This window comes from Endocarpon pusillum (genome assembly GCF_000464535.1).
Source record: "Endocarpon pusillum Z07020 unplaced genomic scaffold scaffold2538, whole genome shotgun sequence".
NCBI lineage: Eukaryota > Fungi > Ascomycota > Eurotiomycetes > Verrucariales > Verrucariaceae > Endocarpon > Endocarpon pusillum.
Window position 1 is genome coordinate 127,337 of NW_006916203.1, and position 21,475 is coordinate 148,811.

Genomic DNA, 21,475 nt, shown 5'->3' on the forward strand with positions numbered 1-21,475 from the left:
CTATAGTTATATCAAAACTTACCGTCATCACAATGCCAAAACACAGTATGATGCTATCGAAGCATCCAAGCTTGGGCGATGGTACCTTGATCTGCTTCAAGGAGAAACGGTACCCTTTCCATTTTGGTCACATTTTCTTAAATGTCTTCCGCCTGTCACAGTGAGTCCGCGTTGGAAAAATCTACAGCTTCCAACAATCAACACCAGGGCCATAATCATGGTCGTGTTGACAGGCTTGTTCTTGCTATCGTCAAATCATTAATAAGCTTGAAAGAATGATTGATGTGCATTTTGCCCAGTCTCCTCTCCTAGAAGTGTATTACTGGTGAAAGACACTTTGTGGGCATTGCAGCCGAGGCCTAAGAGGCCTCCACAGCTGTACTGCTCCCAAGGGACCGATCTCTACTCATACTCATAGCGTTCTCAGCTATACGCTAGTACTCGTAGATTTCCTCACCCAACCTTAATATTCGAATCGCGCCAGCTAAATATATAAGGCACACCCTTATAGTACTGAAATGCCTAACGTCGCAATTCCTGCCAGGGAGACTTATGGCCCATGCGCAGCAGACAATCCCTGGCTTTCAGTCACCCGCTCCAGCAGTGCTGCACTCCGAGTAGACCTGAGATTCACTCTTTTGAGAGTTGCTCGTCGGCTCGTTCCGTCTTGCCGGTAAGTGGAATGTACCTTCAAATAACTGGGCTAGGATGGCCATACCTCGTTCATTTGTACTGGGGACATGTGCCTTAGTATTTACCGAACGTGGCCAGACGTGAAACAGCTTGCTTGCCCAACGCTTGCAAGCGTGGCCATACTGATGATAAGCTCCTCTCGTACGGAGGTATTGAAGCTGTTGTCTTGTTTCAAATATTACAGAATTTCACTTCCTCCTCCCAAACGGAAAACCAGATCGTCAAGAAATCTGCCGCTGGGAGGGAGAGGCTTCACCCGTCCTGTGTTGTTACCATTGACTGCACGAGCCATTGATTTGTAAAAGTCCTTGTTCCAGAAAACTTGACGAGCGGCTCAAGCTCTTCTTGGCATCAGGTTCCTGTGTGGTGAAGCAGGTAAGTCCAACCAACCCTGAGCTGGACAGCAAAAGCTGTTGCTGCGGTCTCACTTTTGGGAAGGCTGTATTCATATCAATCATGAAGACCTCAAAACTGAGTTAGCCTTCTAGCTAGAATTTTGTTCGCTCGAAATCAGTATGCAACTTGCCCAAGTAAGCAAAGAGAGCAGCATCCGAAGGCGGAATTTTGCCAATGGCAAAGCGGAGTTCGACCACTGCAGGCGCTTATCCCGACGGTACCCCAGAAGAGGAAGACAGCGCGGTCGACAAGAGGCTACTGGCAGGCAATGACATGATTTTTACAGCAATGGAAGGCCGTGATGGTAGCAATCATGTGAGATCTTCGTTATATCAACACAGGTCCGTCCAATCGGGCGGAATCAGACTGAATCCATACACTTCCAGAGTCCTGCCCGCCATACAGGAAAGGGCGACGAAATTAGACACCAGTTGATGGGGCGGGGGAGAATTAGCTGGACGAAAAACCCAACAGATGAAGCACCGACCCTCCTTGAAAGCATTGACTTGACCTTTCGCGCGTTGCTTCTGGCCCCAATAATATCCTGTGTTGAGACAGCCAATCTCTACCCACTGATCTCGCCCCCACTTCAACCGTACCAAGGCGAAACATTCTAGCGCTCGGCGATACCATAACAGGTAATCTTTCTTACACATACTTCAGAGGACTGACGCCTTAGCTACGATACTAGGGCTAAATCCCGATGACTATCCGTGTATTGAGTCTCCTCGTGATTGCCAGAGTCGGTATGTTGTTGTCTGCGACACCAGGTATGCATTGCTTGGCCACTAGGTACTCCCTGTTGTTCGTTATTCCCCTAAGTAGTAATGATAAAGGAGACGGAGGGTATCTTACCGACGGTTCCTGCCCACAGGTGCGGAGGAAATTCACGTACAGAAAGACAAATGCATACAATAGTCTTCGCTGCGTGTCTCGGGTATGAAGAGCGATACGAGAGCTCATGCTGGAACCACTCTGGAGTACACGACGACACGGGAAGAGCGCAGCCGATCCAATGCATGCACATACAGCACTTGTACGACATCCTGCCGATACTGTCACATGAAACTAGGATTGGCGAAGGCATCTGTTTCGTAGAGAGTGGCTCACTGGATACCAATCAGAGCAGACGCTGCGGATCATGTACCAATTTCCAGCATTGCCTCGTGGTCAACTTTCCCCAGTCGGCTCGACCTTTGGTCTAGCGACGCTCTACAGATACCGGTCACATTAGCAAGCGCGCTGTCCGAACTTGTGGGGCATACACTTTCAGAATCTATTGACGAGACTCCCCTCGCATCTGCACTTTCTGTACGGTGCTAGACCCGACCCAGCGCATGAAGCGTTAGCACCACATATAGAGAAGGGGTTTATTCTGGATTTGAGCGTGTGATGGTAGCAAAGTGTATCAGGGAAGGCTGCAAAAGCCATCGCTGGCCTGCTCGTAACTTCGCGTTCAGATGGATGCTTGCATTAGAAGCCGTATTAACTCGGAGCAAGAAGCGCAGCGTACGGCATAGGGATGGTCCGCAGATAGCCCCTCGGAAGAGTGTTGTAAGGCGTATCGTATAGGAGAGATCAAGTCGATGTTGGTGTCGATTTCTGTCGGGCCGACTCATGCTCGCTCATCGAGGAATTGGGGACAATAGTGATGTCCGTTCGAGGTGTGCACCGTGTGCTGGAATGAACGTGAATGGTCAATGACTCGATGGCCAACTGAATGGCGACTAGTCGTTGGCGAATCATGTCACAATGCCAAGCACTAAATAAATTTTGGCGGTTCAGGAGTTGCCAGTGCTTGAACTTCAAGTTGCCCGGTGTTGCACCACTGGCAGTTGGAACCTGAGTCCGGAGGTCTCGTACTCTCCCAGGTTTCCACCATAGATGAAACCGTAGTACTACGCAGTACTACTCTGTTCCAACGCATGCAGCTCTTCCCTCTAAGTTACAGGATACTGCCGCAGTGCTCTGTTCGTCTGGGTAGTGAGGAGATTGGAGAGCGCCTTCAAGCTTGACTCGTCTTGTCCACAGGGACTGCATTCTCTTTTCTGCCTTTGCCTCTTCTGCGCATTGGGCAACGCCTGACTTGGACAGCTCTGGAGACGTTTCGATCCGCCTACAACAGGCTGATATCATCAAGAGTATGACCTGACCAGCTGTACAGTCGATCAGACTGCAATGCATATCATTTCTTCGTCGATCTCTCGGTGATGTGGCTCGATGCACGTGGCAGCGAAAGTCGAATACCGGGTATGCAGGTAGCAGGGCCCGGTCTTCTCCCCACCTCCATACTATGTTAGAGAGCTCCATGCTTCCCGGGCTGATCGCTTGCTAGCTGCTCACATGGAGCCCGGTATCCGCATAGGTGTTATGACCGCAATGAAGCTGACCGAAAATCTGGCCCACGAATTTGCTTTTCGAGTCAGCCTGAGCAAGCTCGAAGGTTCACACTACCACTGTCGTGCACACAAATAAGCTGTGATGCATACCACACTACTACGTAAGTCATGCCAGATCTGGCGACCAAAGGATGATCTCTAGTACAACTTCTAGTATCCGTGGATGGCCGGGCAAGATTTGTTTCCTGCACATCCAGTAAGATGTTGGTTGGAGGCTGTTTGTGATCTCAATCTTAGTCCGCGCAGCACTTGAGCTATGCACATCAACATGTTTAAGCACTGAGCATTCATCGAGCGACGATCTCCCGATTTTAAGGTTTCAGAGTGGCAGCGTGCGATTCCTGGAACATGGCGATCGAGTGTCCCCAGACACTTACCATGTACAAGGGAGTGACGATCTTACTGGAGACATCAAACGTCGCGGATTGGTACCATGATTAGTAGCGCTAAACAACGGTCCTAACACACAGTTTTGGGCAAGATGTCTGGCAGGTCAATCATCATGCATTGTACACTTATGGGAATCATTTCAGCCCCCATTACCCCTAATCAATATTAGGCGTTGTTTCCCGTTTCATGGACAAGCTGTGTTCTAAACATCTAGGTTTGTGGAGTTTGAACAACTTGAAATCAAGTCCTCGGCCAAGGATACCAGAGCCAGGAGGGCCCGTGAGGTCAACTGTGGAGAATATAGGTACCATTAAGCCATAATATGTTTTGGCTGAAGAAGCTGCTGCCATTGCTAGACACCGACTTCTTCTATTTGGACGAAATGCTTGTGGGAAGGCTGGCTAAAGAGGGGTATGGGCCCATTCTGAGGTTCACAGGCGTCTAGGTGTCGTCAGACTTGAATCCGTACACCATGTCTCAAGCTGCCGAGCACACGGCTCTCTTCAATCTAACATGCTCATGCTAGATTGCGTCTTCATCCTGGTCAGAGTACCTTGCATCGTGCGTGACGATCTCAGTAGTATATCAACATTCAAAACCACCTGTTTGACAGGCGGCTAGGAAGGCGCCTTGCACGTTGTTGCCCGGCCATCTCATACGATCCTGCTAATCATCTTCTCTTCCCAAACCTACACTTGACGAAGGAGCCGAAATGATCCTGGTTTGAGCTTGGAACCGTCACTGAGCTGCGAAGTATGTGGTGATGCTCAACAAGCTCGTCACACGAACAGAGGGAGAGAAGAAGCGGGTATGACACCCCACAGAAAGGCGGTCTTTTACGTTGAGTCACTTCACTTCAGTAGCCGGTCGGTAAGCGTCGTCCATTCATCGGTCACCCACGATCTGGCAGGTATGGACGGAAAAATGGCTGGTATACTAGTGATTCCAAGGAAGGTTCCCACTATGGGTATTGCCGATCTATGGTCTTCACTAACGGGAGCACGCAAAGATGTGTAAATCCAATTGCCGATCATGTTTCAGTGAGGCATTGATTAACAGGTTGAGGCCTTGCCTAAAGAGGCGCTTCCATTTCCCCGGCTTTCCACAATAGGTACAATCTCGAACCTGCTCAGGCTGTCCATTATCGTGCTTGGATGGACGGCAAGTAGGGACTGTGCCGCTTTCCCTCCCGTCTCCAAGGAAGCGGGAGCCATGAAGTCTATCTCAGAGGTTGACACATCGGGGCTTAAGATATGGAATCTTGACGTGTAAGGGAGGATATCGAAGAAGCCTTCCAGAAGACGCCTGCAGTGTATTTTGGAGCAAGCCAACATCGGAACCGATATTGGTCGTGATCGCTGTGTCGTTCTTACTGGCCCCATTCGAGGCGCTGCATCCTCGTTTCGACCCTTGTCGATACCATTGTCACGGTCTCCGAGTCGAGACTTGGGATGCACATGGCCAATGGAGGATTCTTCCAATGACTGGGGTCCTGGGCTGGGTGGGAGTCCTTTGAGCGTTGATGACAGCAAGTTCATTGTGCGAAGGGGCGTGGCGATGCTGAAACTCTGTTCAGGCTTTGACCATGGCTCGATACTTGTTGCCTGCTCTGAGGAGTTTATATACCAGGCAATGTGGCCAACCGCCTTGGAAGCACAACTCGTGTAATATTCTGCCTGAGGTACTCTTTCATCGTGTTGTTGATGCTGTACGATTGGCCCTTTTCACACTAGGCAGCCTCCGGCCTTTGTCTCTACCGGGCCCCAGCCCACAATGAATCCAGATCACCTTTACCACACTGGCCAGCAAGATCCTCAAGACTGGCAAGACTGGCAAGACTGGCAGCCAGCCTCGCAATGGGACTCTCAGCCTCCTCTACTGCCCCATGCGCAATATACCCCTTTTTCGGCTGCTTACCCTAATCCTATGGCAGGTGCTCAACAGTCAACCACTGGGGTATTCTTGGGTTCTCCTCCTTTTCCTTACGTGGAGACGGGGGCCTCACAATCCCAACTCCACTATCCTTCAACCCAGCGAAGCATGATCGGGAGCGCGATTGCAGCATCTCACCCCTCGTCTGCGTCCTCCAGAAACGAGGGCAGTGCTCCACTGGCACCACCAACGCAGCTGCGATGGGTGACAAATAATGGATCATCCCAAGCCAAACAGAGGAGAACAGATCATGCGTAAGAACCACCTACCGGCGTTATATATTCCGACGATAAGCTAACTTCCGCTCGTGTTCTGCAGATGTCAGAATTGCCGGAGAAGAAAGACAAAATGCTCAGGAGAACAACCAAGTACTTGCCTCGCTGCCTCTTGCATTCTGAACGCAGTTAACAATCCCTTTCTCCAGAGTGTGAGACTTGCATGAAAAGTGGTCAGACTTGTCTTGGATACGCACCACCCTCTCAGCAGCATAGTCGTCAACGCAATGCCTCCGTTGGAAACCAATCTGCTTTGGAGAACGACAATGGCGGTTCCAGTTCTCGGGCTGCAACAATATTCGAGGATCAATGCCTGTCGTCAAGTGAAGTGCGTGAGCGCAATCAAGGACGTTAAGGCGGACCCAACTGTGCAACAGCGGAACACGGTATCATCCACATGCTTGAAGCGACAATCCTCAAAAGAGATTGTGACGTTGATGGGAACCTCTGCTGGCAGAATCCCAGCTACCGTTTATACCTCCTCGAGTGTTGATGAGCAGGGCACTAACTGTGTTACCTTACTTTCGAAACTGTCGTCTTCCACCATCTCACCATCGAAGGTTGAGAACAGACATCTACACGGAGAAGCTGCATTTCACCCTTCATAATACGATTGCAATGTCTCCTGCTTTCGATCTTGCTGCAACAAACAGCCATGACCACCAAACTACCGGCAAAGGGGTGAGACCTTCACAGCACGCGCTTAATGACCCACTACTTTGATGTCGAATCGAGCTATCATTGTCGAATTCATATCAGTCCTTCAGCTTTTGATGGCAGCACGGCTGCCCAATCAATAATATCAGAGGCGAGAGCTGAGAAACATTCATTAGTTCTTAATTGGTTTCCGCTCTTCTTCACCTTTTCACATTGGCTCGTTTGGAAACATTTGCCGCAGGTTGTTTACCCTTACTTCGAGACCCACCTGATCATGGCTTCGTAAAGGGTCCGGTTAGTCCTGGACCACCATCGCATCCACTTTCGGACGCTCGGGTTGTGGTTAGCCTCATCATTCTGTACCAATTGAACTTTAATGAAAGTATATGCAGACGCTTAGGAGCAAGAACTAGTCTTCGAATACACACGCAATGCTCAATCATCTGCCAGCACTTTCCGAATCTTGTCATCCAACCACTTCACATCTTCCATATTGCCTGGCGGTCCTCCCGCCCAATGGCCCCATATCGACGGGAAGACCTCTAGTGCCCCTATCCCTGGTGCCATGTTCCCAACTTCATACTCAGAGTCTTCGGGTCTGACCATTCATGAGTAGCTATCGCTCGAACAGAGAGCACAGCTTACGGGAAATATAGGTCAGTCTTCGACGGCAGCACCAGGGTCGTGGCCTTGATCGACTGCATGGCTTCTTCGAAATTGCCATTGTACGGTTCCTGCCGCGAGCAGTCTCCGCTCTGCCACGTCTGGAGCATGACCAGCAGGTTCTCGGGATCTGTGCGTTAACCATATCAGCACATCCACGGCACTCTGCATGAATCGTCATGAACAATGCACCTTTCGACAACGCCCAAGCCTCCCAAAAATTCACCATAAAATTCTCCAGATCCTTGGCCCCATAAAACTTCTTATGCAGCTTCTCCCGATAGAACGCCTGACTGAACCCCCACCCGGCATATCCCCTCCCAAAAGCCTTCAAACCCACCGTCTTCTCTTCTTCCGTCCATTCCCTCACCTCGCTTCCTGCCTTTTCCACCCTACCTTCCTTGACCCCTGCACTGGCCAACCCCTTCGCAGCGAGCAAAGCGCTCTTCACCCCCTCCAAGAACACCTGATTATGCAGACTCGTCCTCGCACTGCCACAGAAGGGGATCGCTATATCCATGAACTCCGGATACTGCGTCGCCCACTGGTACGTCTGGCCCGCGCCCATGGACCAGCCCGTCACGGCCCTCAAATGGGCAATCCCGAGCTCCTTGGTCAAGAGCTCATGCTGGGCACGGACGTTGTCGTAGAAACTCACCTTGGGAAACAGAGGAATGTTTGAGTTTGACGGCGAGATGGACTGTCCGTTGCCGAATAGCGCGATGATGATTATGAAGTATTTACCTGGGTCTAGGGCTTTGTCGGCGCCGATCAGCCATTCGTTGTCGGAGATGGAACCGGAGTACCATGTTGGGTAGAGGATGGCGGGGGAGGAAAGGGTGCCGAAGGTTTTGTATGCGATCCAGGCGGACGGGAGGGTGGAGCCGCTTTGTAACTTGAAGTCTCCCAGGTCGTATTTCTGGTAGTCTGGTGGAGAGGCTTTTGGCCGCGAGGGTAAGTTCACTTGTCCTTCTGCCATGGGTGTTTATGGAAGTATGAGGCGGAGTTGACTTCTAGTCACACAGATCTAGAAGTCGGGACAGTCCTCCTCGATAGCTCTATTATGGGTAGAAAACTCATGAAGAAACCCCGCAGCATGTCACCGCATGTCACCGCGAGGAGACCAAAATAAAATCGTGGCCGGCTTTTGCTTGGACAAGCATAGAATAATCGGCCATGACCTATTGAATCTCCTTTTTGGCGCGGAACAAGGGATCTCCAATTGAACTGCTGTGCTCCAATTCTCAACCATAGGTGTGCCTGGGTCAACATCTTGCAAACTCAATACTCAAGACGTTTCGCGATCTTCATCGTCAAGGGATCTTAGGGGAACGTTCTGCTAGATTATTGCCTAGATAGCTGACAGACAAGACTGCTTGCTCGGAGCAGTGGTAGAAGACGCTTTTCCCAAGTTCTCCAAGAAGCTCTCTGACGTGGCCTTGAAGGACGGCTGATGTCTCTCAAGATCTGACCGAGTGCAGCAGCAAATGCTGCGACTAGTAATTAAATATTGCGCAATCACTAGCATATTGACCAATGAGGCTTGCTGCCACATTCAGTTTCAGGCTTAACGTGTCATCTATCCAATATCAGAATCTCAAATCAGCTACTCGTCTGCTCAGTCTTTCCGGAGAGTCGTCGACTACTTCTCCCAACCCTCCACATCTCCTCAATCGCTTACTCTCAACTACATCTACCCATAAGATGCCCCAAGAACAAGGAAAGGCCGATGCGGAATCCAGCATCAAGCGTAACCCTCATCCCGATTTCGCCAAAGTGCAAGCTTCTCGACCCGATTATGAAAGAAGAGACTTTCAATTCAGTAAAACGGTAGAGCCGAATTGGACCTACGGCTCTGGGGGCAACGACGGTGGTGCAAGTCTTGAAAAGAACCACATCGACATCGATCCCTACGCCGAGGGCCGCCAAGCGGCGCAGAACTACAAGTTACTAATCTCGGGCATCGTGCCACGGCCCATCGGGTTTTTGAGCACCAGGTCAAAGGATGGTGAGTCGACGAACTTATCGCCGTTTTCGTACACGCAGGTGGTTAGTCATGATCCGCCTCTTTTCACTGTCGGGTTTTCAGGCGGGATGGATAACGCGAAGGATTCGCTGAGGAATTTGGTGGAGTCGCAAGAGTGCACGATCAATATTGTTTCGGAGCATTTCATTGAGGCGGCGAATGCGACGTCAATTGATGCGCCGTATGGGGTTTCGGAATGGGCGTTGACCGGTTTGCATCCAGCGCCATGCAAGGATGTCAAGTGCTCCAGGGTAAAGGAGTCGGTGTTTAGCGTTGAGGGAAAGCTAGTTGAGACGAGGGAGTTTGAGTCGAGGACTACGCCTGGGAAGAAGACGGGGGTTATGGCTATTGTTGAGGGGGTTAGGTTTTGGGTTAGAGAGGATGCTATTGATAAGACAAGGAGTCTTATTGATCCCAACGTATTAAGACCGATGTCGAGATTGGGTGGGATCAGTTATGCGAGAGTAAGTGACGGTTTGGAGATCCCGAGACCGGTATTTGCAGCGGAGAAGAAGGCTGGAAAGTTGAATGAGAGTCTGATGAAGCCGAAGGTGGACGGACAATAAGAAAGACACTTTGTGGATAGTCTGAGATGGAGGTCTAGTTAGAAGTGATAAATCTTGATTGCAGTACCCGGCCACCGTTCCATACATAACTTGACTGTGCAGCAAGTCCATGTCCTGGCACTGCTTCCGTCTAAACAACGCAGTCAGATATATCTAGCACTTCACTTATGGGTTTTGTTTCGTAAACCTAAGACATGGGAAGGTTCTTCAGCTCAAGTTGCCACTCACTGTGTAGAGATGCATGGGCAGGTTGACTTCTTGACGTCAAATGTGTCTTGACTGGACACCAGCGGCAGACAACACAATTGAATGGATATTCAAATAGTGGGTTAGATTATTCTCCTCAATAACATGTCACCTGCATATGTTTGACAGTGAATAACACGGAGCGACCGAGCTCTGGCGCTAGTCATAGATGCTTAAGGCGGCGTCATCCTTAGCCTGGGGCGATAGGGATCTAGGCGCAGGAAAGTGAATGGTTAGACACAGTTCGCGGTGCTGAAAGGTGATTCTATTCTCTAATAGCGATCCTTTCATTTGGAGTTTGGTGAACTTTTGTCCATTTTCTTGCCTGCTGTCAGCTCACTCTCTCTATTTGTGCTTCATATATGGAGACAAACGACCGCGATCACTTTCAAACCACCTTCTCCCTCTCCGCAAAGCCGATGTCCACCTACATCCGATAACCCCCATCTCATTTTCTGCACGGCGTTTCTCAAAATGGCAGCAGCTCCAGTCAGGCAATGGGGCTTGACGCCAGCTATATCCTCCGCATTGCCAACTCCTGCAGATGTTTCGTTAAACAGTGCGCTTATTGAAGAACTCAAGCGCCAGAACAATTATGAGAGTCCTGCCGAGACGGCGAAGAGGCAAGTCAATCTGCGATAACCTACCAGTGGCCGGGATCTGACTGTGATTACTCAGACAAGCAACATTGCAACTTCTCTACAAAGTCACCGTTGAATTCGTGAAAGAAGTATGCCGAAAGAAAGGCTTTTCAGAAGCGTCAATAGCACAGTTTGGCGGCAAAATATTCCCATATGGTAGCTACAGGCTTGGTGTCTATGGTCCGGGTCAGTAATGCGTGGTTGACATGGAACTCATGTCTTGCAGAAGCTGACATGCAACACAGGTTCCGACATTGATACACTTGTTGTCGCTCCAAGACAGGTCAAGCGCGAAGACTTCTTTGAGCTGTTCCCTACAATCCTCAAGCGCATGGTTCCCACCAAAGACATTGGCGATATGACAGCCGTGCCCGACTCATTTGTGCCTATCATCAAGATGGAGCTCTGTGGCATTGATATTGATCTCATCTTCGCCCGCATACCCACTCTCAACGCAATTCCTCTGCACCTCGACCTCCGCGACACAAAGCTATTAGAAGGCATGGATCAGGCTGAGATCAAGTCCGTCAACGGGACTCGGGTCACAGATGAGATCCTTGGCTTGGTACCACAACCCAAGACATTTCGAACGGCTCTGAGAGCGATCAAGCTTTGGGCACAGCGACGAGCTATATATGCCAACATACTGGGTTTCCCAGGAGGTGTTGCTTGGGCTATGCTGGTTGCTCGTGTCTGCCAGCTTTATCCTACCGCCACTGGCTCGACCATTATCCAGAAGTTCTTTTTCATCATTGGTCAATGGAGTTGGCCATCTCCAATTATGCTCAAAGCCATCGAGACCGGAAAGGAGAAGACTTGGAACCCGCAGATCTACTCAGGCGACAAGAAGAATCTCATGCCTGTCATCACTCCTGCTTACCCAAGTATGTGTGCGACTTTCAACATCTCAAAATCCGGCAAGACGATCATCCTGAAGGAACTGAAAAGAGGCGAAGAGATTGTTAAGAAAATTGTTGAAGGCAAGTCGCCATGGAGTGCACTATTCGATCGACACACCTTTTTCACCCAGGATCACCGATACTACCTTAATGTCATTTCAAGCTCAAACAACAAAGACGCTGCGCTTGCGTGGTCTGGTCTCGTCGAATCCAAGGTACGCATTCTAGTCATGAAGCTTGAAGAACAGGCAGATATGATCGAGCTTGCGCGACCCTTCATCAAAGGATATGAACGAGTTCACAAAGTCAAGAGCGATGCTGAAGCCGATGAGGTCAAAAAAGGCAGCGTAAAACATCAAGTACTGGAGACCAAGACTACCGACGAGACGCATGAACCGGCCCGAGTGGTTGCAGCAGAGACGGGTACGGTAGTTGGGGACGCAAAGAATGCGCATGCGGAGACGAATGGGAATAACGAAGTCCAAACGATCTACACTACCACATTCTATGTTGGCATCGAGCTGACAGCAGCTGCTACGAAGAATCTTGATATCTCTTTTGCCATCAGCTTCTTCAAAAACACCTGTACATCCTGGCAGAACTGGCAAGAAAATTTGCATGAAGTGAACGTCGTGCCGATCAAATGGTGAGTTCACACAAACTCAGCTTTATCACGTGCTAATATTCTGGGAGCTATGATCTGCCCGACGACGTGTTCGACAAAGAGAAAGGAGATGTGAAGCCAACGAAGCCGAAGAAGAAGGCGCCATTGTCGAAGAAGGCAGTCAACTCGACCGTGCAGAAGAGAAGCTTCTCAGACATCGAGGTACGCAAGCTCTCCACTTATATCACCAATTTCCATCCAAGATGGAATGCTCTGGGCTCCATTGCTCCGAGTAAATTGATTACATCGGTGGCATATGCTAATATTTGGACAGACATCGTCTGGAGCGCCTCCTGCTAAGCGTGTAGCTTCCTCAAATGGAATGAACGGGACGTCAACAGCCACGCCAGCTTGAATAAGAAGACGGTGCTTGATAGGGAAACGTGAAATTATCTGCGATGCAATGGAAAGGAGCAGCCCTGGCGACCTCAACATATCAGTATCAAACCCCGAGCCAAAAGCCCAGCATGGTCGTACAGCGATGAAGCACGGAGACGAAAGTCCCAAGAAGAGCAAGATTGTGGGAAATCATACCAAGGAGAACAGAAAAGGATCAAGAATGAAACTGACCTTCATCAGTGAGCCCCACAACGCCCACTTGAAGATGCTAACACACAAGAGCAGAGCTGCTGAGTTTGTATTATACCCAGGTTTTCGGTGCCCGAGCTTCGTCATCGAGTTGTATCCCGTGAAGCCAGTATCAGAGCTGAGACACAAGGTTAAGCCTGTTGAGAAGGAGTCGTGATGAAGCGAAAAGAATTCACACCGGCTGTGCTCCGTGAAAGGAGGGTTGAGCTTGTCGGCAGGAGAAGAGCGGCAGAGTATGAAAATGTACATAAAAAGGTAAAACTCAAAAACAATATAAAAGAACAGTTGTCGGGCGTCTACGGACCCCATCATCTATATGTTTGCCCTTTAATGATTTCAATGACTATTCTGTGCTTCCCAGTGGTGCTGGTATGTACTATGCAAGGAACGTGGAAGATTTCACTACAATTCCCAGGCAGACACATTAAGCCATGCTCTTCCAAGGTACTACCTATGATCTGACTGACTGCTTATGCAATACTCACATCTCACTCCTGCATCTCTGGTTACATCCTTCATTTTAAATTGCTAGATTGCCTGTAACCTACGTACCTTTCTCTCTTACCTTTGTCCTGGGTACTTTCGTTCCAAGCCATCACTAATTGAGAGGCAGTGCATGCTCACACATTTAGCGAACCGTTGGGATTTAAACTGCGGGCCGCTGCGGGTCATGGAATATTCATGGAATATGCCTTTGACATAGGGCTGTGACCACTAGCCAGATTATTGCATTGAGCTTCCCAATCAGATCTCAGCACAACAAGTCTTTTTAAAATAACATTGTACCACAGCATTCATCATCACAGCCATGGCATCGCCAGCCTGTGCCACAAGGTAAGCACATCCTTATGCAGTCTGACTACCGCGAGCATGAACTTTACTCAGGGGCCAAAATCAACCAATCACTCGTCTCGAAAATCCCTGTATACTTGTCATAGCCTTGCAGTAAGCAAGGTGCTGTACGGATGCAACGTTGGTTAATAATGAGCCGCATACTGCGGCTCAGAATGTCTATCACACCTACGGGTGTGATGCAGGCCTCAGGCTTAGACGGGGAAGGGCAAAGCCTTGCTAAAATGCTCACATATCTAGAAGCTCTTCTACTCCACGATCCACCGTAACTACTGCCTCTGGAACGAAATGAGATCTATGCCATCCTCCCAAGCCGAAAGAGCGATGCTCGTGGCGCCTTCCAAGGGCAGTAACCAGCACAGAAAATACCATGGACAATACAAAGCCTGGCTCCGTTGGTTCTTTTCCGACTCATGGGCACTTGAGTACCTTGCAATGACCATAGCTGGTGCTGCGCTGGCTACCATATTTACCACCCTCATGTTATACAACGGGAAACCACTTAACAGCTGGCCACATTCTATTCAGCTGAACACTGTTCTGTCCACACTTGCCACGATCATGAAGGGATTCATGCTGATGCCGGTGTGCGCATGTCTCAGTCAGCTTAAGTGGCTATGGTATACACGCAAGACAAAGTCACTTCAAGATTTCCAGATATTCGATATGGCTTCGCGTGGTCCTTGGGGTGCACTGCAGCTCCTGTTCCGTCTGAAATTTTGGCAAATGGCTTCTATTGGAAGTATTATCATTCTATTGTCTCTTGCATCTGATGCTTTCCTGCAACAGTCTGTAAGCTATCCTCTTCGAGTTCACCCACAGAGCAAAAACATCGCCAGTATTCCATACGCTCAACACTTTAATCTGTATGATAGTCTGGCAGGTCCTCCATATACCACTCAACCCTTGATTGCTGCAGTCTACGACGGCGTATTCTCCCGCAATCTTACACGCTCAGCCTCCTCGATTACACCATACTGTCCTACAGGAAATTGTACCTTTCCAGAATACGCATCGCTGGCAGTCTGCTCAAACTGCCATAATGTCTCTTCGCTCCTACGAGTCACACATGAACCCGACCAGATCAGTGGGATATCCAAATACTCTCTTCCAAATGGCCATAGCCTGACAAGCGAATCAACAATTTTTGGGTACCTAAGCATCAATGCATCCACCGGCCCTTCTACCCTACGATCGAATCACCTTGAACTCAACTCAGACACTCTCTCCAAATATCAGTCACCTGGAACAATCACAAATGTTTCCGTGATTACCGGAGGAGATCCCTCCGAGCCCTGGGCTTACACCGCCTGGGACTGTGTTTTGGCCTTTTGTGCCAAGTCCTATCAAGCCAGCCAATCGCTCAGCTACTTCAATGAAACACCACTGGATGTTTTCGAGGGTCTACAATCTGCGACTTTTTCCCTGAATAGTACCGACGATCTCGAAACATTCTTCTTCGATGTCCCCTCCACATATCTTACAACTATTGGCAGTAGGAACCGTACGTTTTCTGTGAATACGCCTTCGTTGGAAGCTCTTCAAGATTCGCTAGGAACAACACTCCTAGGTGATACTGGGAGGAATGAGATGGGCCAGTTTGCTTTCACAAACGGGATCGCACAGGGCTTCTACAACAACGGGGTCAAAAATGTAAAGACAACTTTCGCTAACATTGCAGATGCACTGACGAATGCAATGCGGGTGAATTCTCAAGAGCATGTTGAGGGCACTGTCCTAGTCGTGGAACCATTCATTCAAGTCCAGTGGCTATGGTTGTTGTACCCTTTTATCGTGGTGACCTTGAGCATGGTATTCTTGGGTTTAACCGTGTGGCGGACCCGGCGAAGCGAGGTTCCAAGTTGGCGGAGTAGTATTCTTGCCGTTATGGAACATGGTGTCAACTCATCGATACAGGAAGACACAAGCAGTGACTTACACAACGGAATCAATGGTGATCTGGCTACAGCTGCGGGTAAGGAGAAGGTCGGTGATCTAGAGGTTTGGGCGGAAGAGGTTTCGGTACGGCTTCGTAGCAGAGGTCTCTGGGGCAAAGGTTTTGGGTTGACAGTCACCTGAACAGTTGTGCCGACCGGGACTTTCCACCGTTCCACGTTATCAGAAAAAACCCAGTACTTGCAGCAGCTGTTAAGACGCCATCGCTCTGCAATGTACCAATTCACGATTTATTCAGTGTTGCTGTCAGGTCCACAAATACTGGGGTGATATTGCGAGGGAAGGGTTGACAGGCCCTCTCCCGGGTGGCCACTGGCCAGCAAACTCACCGGCCGCCGTCTGACTACTTTGGCTTCATATTCCGCCATGACTTCATTCAAGTCACTCGCAGCACCCCTTTCCAATAGGTCGAATCAAAATCTGCTCCTCAACGAGCCTCATCCCTCCTGTTCACACTACTCACGACGTATAGCGATTCCACTGAAGGTTACCTCGACCAGATGGCCGCCATGCAGGCCAATGATTATCTTTTTCTCATTTCTAGAGATTAAATCTCAACATCAAGCTTTGGCTACCCTCGCTACTTATGTCTAAAGTTCTCGCTCATTCAGGTTTGAGAGTAAAGCGTTGCAAACGAATATTACCCTGATCGTCCACCTTTCCATCCTGGATATGTCACTCTTCATATCTAGCAGCGAAGAACTCTACAACTCGGAAATTTTCGTTAGCATCTGGACTACCATTGATCCTCAAGCTAAGAGCTATTTACTACCACGTGAGATGGTCAGAAATCACGGCCAAAGGATGGCGGGGCGTGGAACCATTGATGGAGTTGCCGAATCCGTCTTCAACGAGAACTACCGGACCGACCCCATGGTGTGAATAGGTGCTGAGCAGTAAAATGTCTGAGCTGTTCCTAGAAGTCATATGCACCAACGAGCTTGGACACATCTCTCTTGTTCGACTCTGTCCCTCTGAATAAAGATACCTGAGTACGCTGGGATCCATTACCTTGGATACTGTACAAATCCAACTCTCCACCCCAGGTTGAGCTGAACGGCAACCAGGACTTCAGATCAGATGAGACAGATCATGCACTAGAAGCGGAGATGATGCAGCTAAACCCAGCAGCAGCAGTGAAATAGGATGTCCAGTATCTAGCCTCAAAACGGAGGATGAGGCTGGTTTGGATGTACAAAGATCGAGAGCCGGCCGCGATAGGAGAGCATGCGTAATAACCTGGATCAACATCGGCTCAACAAAGAGGGGAAAGATGCAAGTCAGTCACTCATTTCTTCATCCATCCATCCATCCACCTATCCATCCAACCAACTAAGAGACAATCAATATCTACCTACATTCAACAACCCAACCTAGCTCCCGGCTTCCGGCTTCCGGCTCCCGGCTTAGCGCGCCCACTCCTATAACCTACGCCTCAATCACATCACACCACCTCATATCACACCACACCACACCAAACCCTACCGTAGTAACACCATCCCAGGCCCCAGGCTCCGCATTCAACATATCCATCCATCCATCCATCCATCCATACCAAGTTCTCAACCAGCTACTGCTAAATCAGGACGGGACGATCTGCCCACTTACGAAGAAGTGAACAACTCATCTATAGCGATATCACTCTGTTACTGCTACTGCTACTGCTACTGCTACTCAACATCCATATCATATCATATCATATCATATGTCATGTCATGTCTATAGTATATCATCATATCACATCATGTCTAAGCTCATACATCTCATACATCTCATGCATCTCATCTCATCTCAGAGTACTCTATCACTCATCACTTTTACGGAGTACTCATACCTAGAATATGACATGAGACTCATGATGACATGACGCTGTATAGAGTGGAATCATGTCCGTATTGAAATTAGGATAGGATGACTCGGACAAGGGGATGGTCGTCCATATTCTGTCGTGTCGTATCCTGTTCTGTCCCTGTCCATACTCTGCTCTGCTCTGCGCTGCTCAGTTGCAACGTGCCCAGCCTTGGCGGATTCTACTGCCTTTTCGTGGCACAGCACCTTCACTTCACCTTACCTCACTTCACTTTATTCAATTAGAGGCACTCACTCGTCCACCTGTGCATGCATCCCTCCCTCCTCCGTGCATTCATATCCCAGTCCCATGTAAAGTAAAGCCAACAGAGCCGACCCTGGGCAAAAAGCAAAGCAAGTTAACCAAGTTGCATAACCACGCACCATCTGCATCTGCGCGGATTCCATCCTGATAACGTCCTGCACATCCTGTCTTCATCTCCATCTCCAGCTCCATCTCCAGCTGCCGGCCTCTCATGGCAAAACAAGCCGAACCATCTACAAGCCCAAGCCCAAGCCTCCACTCTCCAAGCCAAAGCTCAGCCAAGCAGGATCATCCATCATATTACCCAAGGCGCCCAACTCCTCGGCCGTAAAGGTAAAGTTATCAAGATCGGTCATGTAGCCCTGGGAGAAGAAATCGGCTGGCGCTTGCATGTTAGGCATCGAATGCTGCTGCTGCTGCTGCTGCGGCTGCGGCTGGTGTTGGGGCTGCATCTCGGTGTAGGCGGCCAGTTGCGAACTCCATGATGCTTGGGTTGTGGTGTTGTTGGTATTGGTAGTGGAGGCTGCCAGAGCGGCTGCGGCGGCTGCTGCGGGATCTGCTGTATTACTGTTCGGGCAGGAAGAGCGATTGTTGTTGTTATTCCCCATCGCTACCTCGCTTAACACCTGGAGGCCCGAATGCTGAGATTTAGCTACATTCGCATTCGAATTGCTATTGTTAGCGGTTGCATTCCAAGAAGTCGTTTTGAGATCTTGCTGATTCTGAGCTAGGAGCTGCTGACGCTTCGCCCATCCGGCATCAAGGCTCTTGACACTTAGCATACCCTTATCTTTACTAGTCAAATCCCCTGATACACGCTTCGCTTGCCAACTGTTCAGCATGTCAACGATGAAGGTGAATTTCAGGGCAATACGACTTTGACCGCCGTCAGCTGCGCGCCTCATTTTCTCCACCATCGCATCGAGGTAATATTCTACTTTGAGATCTTTGGGCTTGAAGACGCTGCCAAATTTGCTGCCTTTGGCGGAGACGGCGGTGTACATTTTGATTAATGCGACGGCGGCATAGGAGTTCCGGACGAAGAACAAGGTTGGCAAGGAGCGGAGAGTCAAGAGGGGCAAATTGAGGAAGACGTCGAATGCTTTGTGAATGCTGTCAAGGCAGATGGTCAGGGAGTCGATATGTGCTGGTGTGATGTAATCGGGTTGTTCTTCATTCTCCTCCTCCATACCGTAGGGAGGTCGGAAGTCGTCGATATTGTGAGAGTGGTGCATGGCAATCTCATGGATGTAGAGATCAATTATCGCTTCGTTAAGCTTGAGGAGATCTAGCAAAAGCAAGTCAGCAGTTGTAACAGATAAAAGCTCTGGGCGGTCACCATACCTTGTGGCATGTCTTCTGTCGAATTTTGACGCCACTCGTCGAGTTGTTTTTCGAACGTCTTCATCTGATACTGTACCTTTGACTGCGTGATTGACACGTCTGAGGGCGGGTCATCCATGGAGAACTGATAACCAACCTCTTCAGCGATGTGCTGGGATCGTACCACATGGGCAAGCCATTTGTCCGATGGCAGAGCATCAGGTGCCTTTGCAAGCACTTCCAAAGACTCGTCCATATACGGTGACCAGCGGACCAGCAAAGGCCGACGAAACGCCATAGCGGCATTGGCACACATGAAATACAATCCCAGCCAGGCGCGCCTTGTCTCTGCTGCATCGGGGTCCGTATGCGCCGCCTTACTCATGTGCTCTCGCCATGCAACTTGTCCAGCTCGAGTTCGCTTGCCCATCCCAAGATCTATGCCCATGACCACAGCAATATGAACCAATTGGTTGAAGTTTAATTCGTCATATCTTTCCGGCGGCTGATAGAAGATTGTGATTACCTGTAAGCTTTGAACTATCTCCATTGACTTCTCGCCACGAACGATGACACGATCTGCGAGCACTCGCATCACTTCCTCTACGAATGTCAGTTGTAGATCTGGCCGGATTGTGTTGGAGGCAGCTGAAAGAATTGACAGAAACAGGACCGGTTTTGATCGACGGATGTCCTCAGCTTTGGTGCCTGGTTGAAATACGACGATTGGCAGGGTCTTCATTTCAGTATTGTAGCGGTCAAACATGCGATACGCTGTAGCGGCATCAACGATATGGCGGTCAATCACATCGATATAGGCATTCTCCTTCATTTCCTTAGCGGCAGGAGGGTGTTGATTAAACAAAGTCGCAAGCTGTGGAGGGTTTGGCACTATCTTGCTCTGCATCTGCTGCTGATCAGCCTGATGTCCTGTGTTGTATAGGTCTCCCTCATTCTTGATCTTGCGTTTGCAGCCAGTCAGCCCCTCTGCAGCGACCGGAGACGATAGGCTGTTCGACTCCCTGCGGCCAGGACCGTCTCTCGATCTGTCCGGCCACGGCTGTTGCTGATAAACCTGGCCACGCTGATGTTCCAACTCTGCCATCTGAGCTTGAGCGATAGCAGGATCGATAGAGGTGTCACCAGATTCTGGTCCTTGCTGAGCATGAAGCGTGGCAGTCAAAGCATCAATCTTCTTCTCCAACTCAGCAACCCGACTGTCAGTTTTCTTTTGTCGCTTCCTGCTCGGAGCGGTGACGACGCATTGCCGACTGGCCTTGGCGCATCTCCGACATGAACCCGTTGGGCTATTATCGTCTGGTTCGCACCTGACCTTGAGCTGGCGACATGCTTCACAAGCTCGAGGACGTTTCAGGTCATTGGGATCAGCTGAGTTTTGGGGTGCCTGGATGTCGTATGGACTAGCACTTGCATCTTGATGTTGATTGCTTGAGTATGATCCCGGCGTGGGCATGCCATAGTATGGGTGTTGTTGAGACTGGCCTGCTGACGTGGTTGTACTGGATTGCGGCAACGCGTCGTACCCTGTACTTTGACTCGCTCCTCTGTCGTAGCTGACGGTTGGCCGTTGATGTTGCTCGTAATGTTGTGGAGCTGGAGCTGGAGCTGTGTCGCGCAGGCGAGGGTCGATCCCCTCCATGGCTGGCGAGTTCACGGCGAAACACCAGGCAAGACTGACGGTGGCGGTGATTCGGGGAGTTGACGTCCGATCGCGGAGTTGCAAGGGACCGGCTGTCCTTTATTTTCCTGCAGACTTTGAAGGGTAACGCACTGACAAGGACAAGATCTCCGTGGCGGCAGCGGGTAAAGTAAGCATTCGACCGGTCCAAAATCTATTATCCTTAGTCATTACCATGAAGCACGATGGATGAGGGCCATGTGAATCATTTCAGGAACATCGAACATCACAATCTACGATCTACCTCAGCGCTTTCCCTAATTGGTCGTCTGTTGGGCCACGTGACCATGGCCGGATCCTTTGGCAGAGCCTCAACGATGAACAGCCTGTGGGCTTACGTAGTACGCAGTACGCAGTACCTAGTACGTAGTACATGAGTTAGGGGCCACTTCTTACAGCGCCATCTTTAAATCGGCACCAGGCAGAGAGTGTGGCTATATAACATATAACTGCAAATAGATTAAGCCGAGAGTCTTCGCGTCGCTTGCAGCCCAGAA

The 21,475-nt window shown here is 49.8% G+C and overlaps 5 protein-coding genes across 5 annotated transcripts; 2 read left to right on the forward strand and 3 right to left on the reverse strand.

The window, feature by feature from the left end:
• Positions 1 to 4,930: 4,930 nt before the first annotated feature.
• Positions 4,931 to 5,416, reverse strand: EPUS_02828 (uncharacterized protein; the record flags this gene model as incomplete). The annotated part of the gene is made up of 1 exon (XM_007803587.1): positions 4,931 to 5,416. The coding sequence occupies one exon, from the start codon at positions 5,414 to 5,416 to the stop codon at positions 4,931 to 4,933; it is 486 nt and encodes a 161-aa protein (XP_007801778.1).
• A 1,761-nt stretch (positions 5,417 to 7,177) lies between these two features.
• EPUS_02829 (uncharacterized protein) lies at positions 7,178 to 8,384 on the reverse strand (the record flags this gene model as incomplete). The annotated part of the gene is made up of 3 exons (XM_007803588.1): positions 7,178 to 7,340; positions 7,388 to 7,535; positions 7,598 to 8,384. The coding sequence occupies 3 exons, from the start codon at positions 8,382 to 8,384 to the stop codon at positions 7,178 to 7,180; spliced, it is 1,098 nt and encodes a 365-aa protein (XP_007801779.1).
• Positions 8,385 to 9,109: 725 nt separating this feature from the next.
• On the forward strand, positions 9,110 to 9,997 carry EPUS_02830 (uncharacterized protein; the record flags this gene model as incomplete). The annotated part of the gene is made up of 1 exon (XM_007803589.1): positions 9,110 to 9,997. One exon carries the CDS (start codon positions 9,110 to 9,112, stop codon positions 9,995 to 9,997), a length of 888 nt encoding a protein of 295 aa, XP_007801780.1.
• A 720-nt stretch (positions 9,998 to 10,717) lies between these two features.
• On the forward strand, positions 10,718 to 15,966 carry EPUS_02831 (uncharacterized protein; the record flags this gene model as incomplete). Its single annotated transcript, XM_007803590.1, has 5 exons — positions 10,718 to 10,844; positions 10,927 to 11,070; positions 11,130 to 12,429; positions 12,477 to 12,609; positions 14,128 to 15,966. The coding sequence occupies 5 exons, from the start codon at positions 10,718 to 10,720 to the stop codon at positions 15,964 to 15,966; spliced, it is 3,543 nt and encodes a 1,180-aa protein (XP_007801781.1).
• Positions 15,967 to 18,189: 2,223 nt separating this feature from the next.
• Positions 18,190 to 20,939, reverse strand: EPUS_02832 (uncharacterized protein; the record flags this gene model as incomplete). Its single annotated transcript, XM_007803591.1, has 2 exons — positions 18,190 to 19,244; positions 19,301 to 20,939. The coding sequence occupies 2 exons, from the start codon at positions 20,937 to 20,939 to the stop codon at positions 18,190 to 18,192; spliced, it is 2,694 nt and encodes an 897-aa protein (XP_007801782.1).
• Between the last annotated feature and the right edge of the window lie 536 nt (positions 20,940 to 21,475).